The 7500-nt window shown below is 37.0% G+C and overlaps 1 protein-coding gene across 1 annotated transcript in view; it reads right to left on the bottom strand.

Annotated features, from left to right (window-relative positions):
• LOC144957234 (pre-mRNA-processing factor 6-like) overlaps window positions 1-7500 on the bottom strand; it is a 46639-nt gene that overhangs the window by 21014 nt on the left and 18125 nt on the right. Inside the window, exons 9-14 of the mRNA XM_078888307.1 lie at window positions 5081-5145; window positions 3838-3965; window positions 3266-3392; window positions 1973-2091; window positions 1522-1684; window positions 796-904 (exon numbers count right to left, since the gene is read on the bottom strand). Coding sequence (XP_078744433.1) covers window positions 796-904; window positions 1522-1684; window positions 1973-2091; window positions 3266-3392; window positions 3838-3965; window positions 5081-5145 — 711 coding nt within the window. The remainder of the gene's footprint in view (window positions 1-795; window positions 905-1521; window positions 1685-1972; window positions 2092-3265; window positions 3393-3837; window positions 3966-5080; window positions 5146-7500) is intronic.

The raw sequence follows: 7500 nt of genomic DNA, 5'->3' as shown, positions 1-7500 counted from the left end.
GAAATGTGTAATTTGGGAGGAAAAATTTGTAATTTCGTTTGTATTTTTAAAACAGTGTATTCAGTGCCATCCATTGAGTAAAACCAGATCCACCAACCCTTCATATTCCAAAAGTGGAATCAGAACGTCAGAAAATAGAAGGGTAAGATTTGTGCCAAATTAAATGTAAGCAAAAACAAAAAAACTGCTGGCAACTGGTGAATAATGATCTCTTAAGTATGGACATCAAAGCCCCCCAAATAAACATTTATTACAAATTCAATTCTCTTTTTAAAACATACTCAAAATTTGAAGTTTTATGAAATTGAGAATGAATGGTTTAATAAAAATATGCATTTACTGTAATAATTTCTTTCAGATAACATTGGCCCAGGCATTCATAGTTCTTTAAAACGATGGCTTCTATGTACTACACACTTCACTTTGATGATAACAAGCACAGTGTCATCTCACAAAATCATGAAATTGTACAAACAAGATCAAAAAAATATATGCCAAAAGGTACATTGTCCCTCAACAACATTATTGATGACCGAGAATGAGGACGATTATCAGGCAGGAAACATAGATCTATATCAATACATCAATGAAAGAAGGTATTGTGTGTGTGTTCATACTGCTACTGGATTACATTTTAGCCAATAGAGAGCCACACATATCACTAATTCACCCTTTCTGATGCCTAAACTTCCTTTAATTAGCGTACACAGAAAAATACTAAGCATCTCACAATACCACGTAGTGTCACCGTTCATGGCACCAATGCCAAAAGGAATAAAAAGTCCAAATGCTTACACGATAGCCTGGCACGTGTGAATGCTGCCACTCTTCTCGCAGTCTTCAGCGTCTTTTATCCACAGGTCTCTATTGATTTCAACCATGTTGGCACGCAGAGAATTCAGAGCTGAAATCAGGTGGGAACAAGTTTCAAGTTTATTTACTTTAAGGCTTTTGCCAATAACAGATCTGCCTACTTGAAATTTCAAAAATTCGTAGTTTCCAAGGGAAAAAAGAAAAAGGCACTTTAAATAACATTAGAAATAAATAATTTGCCCTTAGCATGATCCAAAAATGCTCCAAAGGCCTGAATATAGCTTCTAAGGAACTAAGCTTTCCTTTTCAACAAGACTTATTGAGTAAAAGAAGTGGTTGTTGTTCTGTAGCTCTACAAATTTTTTTGTGGCACTAGGCAGGTCTGCAATAAATTAACAAATCTGATGGCAAAATAAAAAAAAAAAAAGAGAAAAAATGGTACATGAAAACAACATATCAAGATGGTAATGCTAATTATAGTCGTAAAAAAATATATAAATAAAATAAAATAAAATAAAAAATGATACCAGTAATAACCAAAAAAAAAAAAAAATTACAATTGTAATAACCGGACATTAAGCCTGCAGTTCTATAGTACACTGAATCAAATATAAGTTCTTTACAAGAAAAACGTTGGTTTTAGCAGAGACCCAATAGCTCAGTGGTAGAGCACTCCCACAACACAAGCCGCAAGTGTAAAATAATTACCTCTTTCTACAATTTTCTCCACCATGTGAGAGTTGCCGTTTGCCTCCTCCAGTTTGGCAGCAGTGATCCAAACTTGCCTGTCAGTCGGAATACTTTCACGTGCCTTGTTGAGGACTTTCCGGGCATTCTCATACGTCTCCAGTCGGGCAAGGGCAAGCCAAAGCTGAGAGCAAGCAAATTTTTTTTTTAAGGAATATAATTATTATTATAATCATCTTCTTTTCCAACTCTCATTGAGTTGGAATATAAATACAAGTGTATGGCTGACAAATTAGGGAGCAGACATTGATGTAAGATAAAGATCAGAATAAGTATGTATGAAATACTAACAGACAAAGCAAGAAAGAAAAATACCCTTAAAACAGCCTGCCTTGACTAGGCTTTTGTTAAATCTCCCAGAAAGGGGAACAAATAAAAAAAATAAATACATAAAGATAAAAGAGGTACTCACCTCCACACTGGTAGGACAACATTCCACAGCACGACTCAACATAATCCTGGCATCTTCTTCCTCTTCCAACTCTACAGCCTGTTTCCAGAGTCTCACAGAATTGGGGATATTTTCAAGGGCTGAAAAAAAGTACAAGAGAGATAGAGAGAGAGAGGTTTAAAAAAACAACAACAACCCCCCCCCAAACTTGACTTTAATACAGTGCAATATCCACTAAATGTGCTCAAAATGCTTTACAAGGGGTCCCTGACCAACAGCAACACTTAACATGTAGAACGTGACATGATGCCTGTTAGGCAATATTTAAATTTTGTCAGACAGAGACAATGCTGTTAACAGCCAAGTTCTCATTTTACACCTGAGTTCAAAGAGAAAATGTGAGCAAAGAGCCTTTTCCAATGACTCGACTATGCGCCGAGCAAGACTCGAACCCAGGACCTTCCAATCCGAAAACGAGTGTTATACTACAAGACGACATGGCCGCACAATTAATGTTAAACAGTTAATATTCTTTTAGAAGACAAAAGCAGGTTCAAACACACATCTTATATCCTTGGATTGCTTTATCCAAACATGACATACTTGACATATTCCAAACTCTCCTCGTGAAGAACACAGGGCAGTGAACATTTCTTCTCACGGCTGTCTTATCGGCTGCAGCAGTACAGGCCTTCGTCCAGGATGCAAATCCCATTTTGCTTCTTTTCTTCTCATATATCCTCATCTATGTTTTTCTAGATCCTCCTCTCTTCTTCTTGCTGTCCAGTGTCTGAGGCTATTATCCACTCATACCTCTTTTTTTATTTTCCTTTCTTTTTTTTTTTTTTTTTTTTCAGAAAAGAAGGAGTGACTTTTTCATGTTCAATATGTGTGGCTAGGTGGTCTGGTGGTATAACACTTGCCTTCAAACTGGTAGTCCAGAGTTTGAGTACCGCATAGTTGAGTCCTTGGAAAAGGCTCCAACTTACATTCACCTACCATACTCAGGTGTAAAATGAATCCCTGTTCATTAACAGTTTTGTCTCTGTTGTGAAGAAAAAAAAATTTTAATATCGCCTAACAGGTGTCATGTTTAGTCCTAAATGTCGATTGTTTCTGCTGGATAAGGAACCCTTGTTAAGCGCTTTGAGCACCTTTAGTGGATATCGCGTTATATATATGCTCAAATATAGATGAAAATATAAAAAATTGTATTATTGCTCATTCATAAACAACATACACAACAGTGAAAAAGGGGCTTAAAATAAAGAAAAAAAAGAATAACGGGGAAAAAAGAACCTATTTAAAAATTACCTTTCCTGAATACCCGTTTCTTGGTTTTGGTTTCAGTTTCCAAATCGGCAGCCTTACTCCAAATTCTCACAGACTGTGGCAGTTGTCTAACAGCCTGGGCCACCACAGCTTTGGCCTGATCTCCTGGCTGATGTTATGGGGGTATCGTAGGGAAAAAAATAAATTTGTTAACAAATGAGAAGATTTGAAATATCATTTATATAATTTATATTAAATCAAATAAGTTAGTCATGCTTTATTAAAATTTATAATGCTTCATTCGTTTCACTCAGAAAGCAATTTGAAAATAAGTTTCCATTTCATACAGCACAAAGCTAGTTGCTTGTTTTTACTGTACCGTAGAATGGGGTGACAAAGGCCAGCCCCCAAATATGCCCCCCCCCCCCCCCCCCCCCCCCCCCAGATTGAAAGATATTAAACAAACACTGTAAAATGTACATCATTTGATAAATTTCACCCTTCCCCACACATTAGCAAAAGAACATTGGACAGTTTATTTCAATGACAATGTCAATGCCAAATGGCCATCTTTATATGATAAAATAAAAAACAAAAAACAATTGAGAACAAACCATAAGCCTTGCAGCCTCCAACCAGATATCCTCACTCTTAGGACATTCCTCACACCCTTTCATGATCAGATTACGAGCTGCCTGCACCTTCCCTGTCACTTCCTCCAAACGAGCAGATGCAATCCAAGCTGAGGGAAAAGACAATGAACAAGAACTAAAATACAGACCTGCTAACTGGCATGAACCATTTTAAAAAGATGTCTCATCACAATGGCCAACTTTTCAAATAGCAAAAATGGGACACCCTAACCACGTGCTAGCGTCAAAACCCAAAATTGCAGCAAGTTTGAGACTATCGTAAAATGCAATCTAGAATGTGATTGCTAAACATTAAAACATACCTTAAATACTCTCCTCCAGTTGTTCTTTGATTAAATTCTCTGGTCAAAAATCATAATCCTGGGACTTGCAAGAGTCATTTCCCTACATATAACCTCTCTCCCCCAAAGATTGCCAAAGTCACATCAGGACAGTTGACCGCTATGTATCATATTTTTTTGGGCAAAAAATTCAGCTCCTTTTCTCAATGTGCCCCCAACAAAAAAAATATTTAAAAATTGTATTTTTAATGTTTGCAACTATCCAGGTTTTCAAACCTAACATTCACTGAATTCATGGAGTCTTTTCAACCTAGTAGAGGTGAAACAAAATTTCCAACCACTGAGAATAGCAGCTTTCACAAAACGCAGACTTTGTGCACTTACACCATAATAAAAGACAACAAGGAGATAATGAAATATGATCCTGTCTGGATTTTAAGTGATGTACTCATGTTTTTACTGGGATTTTTTTGTTATTGACTGAAGAAGGGTTTTGAGCCTGAAACGTTCTGTGCTTGGTATTTTGTTCTTTTTGGAAGCTGTTATATTCATTTTTGTTCACGACTTTTTTTAAAGTCTACATACAGCATCTAGTAGCTATATCTAGTATCACATAGACAAGAACACTGCAGCTACGTGGTCTAGTGGTATGACACTCGCTTTCGTAAGAGTCCTTGGAAAAGGCACATGCTCTCACCGCACTCAGGTGTAAAAGGAATACCTGGCTGTTAACAGCGTTCTCCCTGTCAGCAAAAATTGTAATATCGCCTTACAGGCGACATGTCTCGTTCTACATGTTATGTGCTGCTGTTGGTCAGGGACCCTTTGTACAGTGCTTTGAGCATGTTGAGTGGATATTAAGCTATATAAAAATTCAACTGTTAAAATATTTTTTTAGAACACTAGCTAGGTTTATTTCTTACCGGGAGGATGTTTGGGATTTGTCTCTCTGACAGACTTCAAAAGTAGCCTGGCTTTTTTCACATCGCTGAGGAGAAATCAAAATAATTTTATGACGAACATTCAAAATAAAAGTATTGCTTAATTCTAAGGACCATTTCAGGTGTTATATTTCTAAAATTAGTGACCTGCCTACTTGTTTGTGACTCTTTAAACGTTCAGCGGATTTACGCTATATAAATGCTCTAGTTCTTAATCTCGGAAAAAAAAATAAAAAGGTGAGACAGAATTTGCAGTGAAATGGGAATTAAGTGTAGGAGAGGAGGGGGATTTCAAAACTAAAGAGAGTAAAAAAAATAAAATAAATGACAATTCAATACAATTTGTTTTGCTTTTTTTCTTAATCGACTAAAAAAAGAAACAGGCACCATACCAATAATGATCTTCTAAATATCTTCTGTATATAAATGGAAATTGACCCCCCTCAAAATGAGACAAAACTCAGGCCACCCCAGTGTAAATTCTGTTCAATCCTTTAAGGACAAGACTGAGTTTCTCTCAAACCAATAATTTCTGTTAATCTTTATCTGACTGTTATCACTGCATACGCGAGAGTTTTCATCATGAGAGAAAAGGGTTAGGTATAATGTGGAGAGCTAAATCTATAATTTAAACCCTGAGACAAAGGACGAGCAATGCACTACTACAACAATGCAGCCATCAGTAAGGTACTCATTTTACACCTGCGTATGGTGAGAAAATTTGAGTATAGAGCCTTCTTGAAGGACTAAAGTTGGAATCTCCCACAAGTAATTGTTTAGAGCCAAAGTTTATCCCGGTTTCTATAGCGTGAAACGGACAATACAAATTGCTTGCTACACTTTGGATAGGACACTAGTCTAATGCAAAGTACTTTCCACCAAATATAAAAAGACCCAGCAACCCAATCACTTCTGACTGGACAGGGGGAAATAAGAAAAAAATAAATCCTGAATTCAATCGTGATTGATCAATCTTGGTAAAACAATTGCTTCACAATCTCCCACCACAGAGGGACTTGCAGGGTGTCCAGCAGATTATCAGACTTAAAAATCCTACCTCCCCCAAAAAAATCCTACCAAGCAATTTAAAAGCAGGGGTGAGAATGACTGGTCATAAAAAAGGAGGAAATTTTTCATCGTGAAGATCATGACCCATCCATGCGACCATAACCTATAAATTTGAATTTCACTCAAATTTACTGAGATGCGATCCAAAATTTGTATTGCAGCAATTTCTGACACGACTCGGTGGAATTTCAAAAGTTGAAAGTGTAATTTAAACATTTGGTGGTTGTAGTAGGGATGATGATGTGATGGTTGTAGTAGTAGTGGTGATAGAGATGATGATGTGATGGTTGTAGTAGTAGTGGTGATAGGGATGATGTGGTAGTAGTGATTGTAGTAGTAGTAGTGGTCGTATGGATGATTGTGTGGTGGTGGTTGTAGTAGCTGTGGTAGGAATGATGATGTGGTGGTTGCTGTAGTAGTAGTGGTGGTAGAGATGATGATGTGGTGGTGGTTGTAGTAGTAGTGGTAGTAGGGTTTATGATGTGGTGGTGGTTGTAGTAGTAGTGGTGGTAGGGATGATGTGATGTTATTTGTAGTAGTAGTGGTGCTAGTGATGATGGTGTGGTGGTGGTTGTAGTAGGAGTGGTGGTAAGGATTGTAGTAGTAGTGTGGTCTTAGAGATGATGATGTGATGGTGGTTGTAGTAGTAGTGGTGGTAGGGATGATGCTGTGATGGTGGTTGTAGTAGGGTTGATGATGTGGTGGTGGTTGTAGTAGTGGTGGTCTTAGAGATTATTGTGAGGTGGTGGTTGTAGCAGTTGTGGTAGGAATGATGATGTGGTGGTAGTTGTAGTCGTAGTGGTGGTAGGGATGATGTGGTGTTATTTGTAGTAGTAGTGGTGGTGGCAGGGATGATGATGTGGTGGTGGTGGTTGTAATAGTAGTGGTGGTAGAGATGTTGATGTAGTGGTTTTGGTGAGTTTTATCCAGTGATGATAATAGCAATTTGTCAAAGAGGAGGAAAATGTCTCCGTCTATAGATCAAACACAAGCAAAGTGTAAAAATAACAGGAACATAGTTTTGTATTAGTATTATTTAATATATTACTATAAGTAGTATAAATCCATTCTTATTATTAGACATAAATTTACTTTTTGTAAACATTTAATGAATTGTCCTTTCCATATGTAAAAGGCCTACAATGCTATTCAAATAAAAGGCCAGAAAGTGTTGTTTTGTTTTGATTTTTACTTCATAAAGCAGGCTACAATATCTTTGTTACCGAACATAGTGGTTATTCAGCTTAAATACAACCCAATAATCTCTCAAATTTAAAGCCATAGCCCAAAGGTAAAAAGAAAGAAGAGTAAATTAAGCCAATCACCATTGCTTT

Source organism: Berghia stephanieae, chromosome 11 (genome assembly GCF_034508935.2).
Source record: "Berghia stephanieae isolate SIO BIC M18660-M18661 chromosome 11, UCSD_Bste_1.3, whole genome shotgun sequence".
Taxonomy (NCBI): domain Eukaryota; kingdom Metazoa; phylum Mollusca; class Gastropoda; order Nudibranchia; family Aeolidiidae; genus Berghia; species Berghia stephanieae.
The sequence above is the reverse complement of the archived record's forward strand: the minus strand, read 5'-3'. Positions and strand labels throughout refer to the sequence as shown.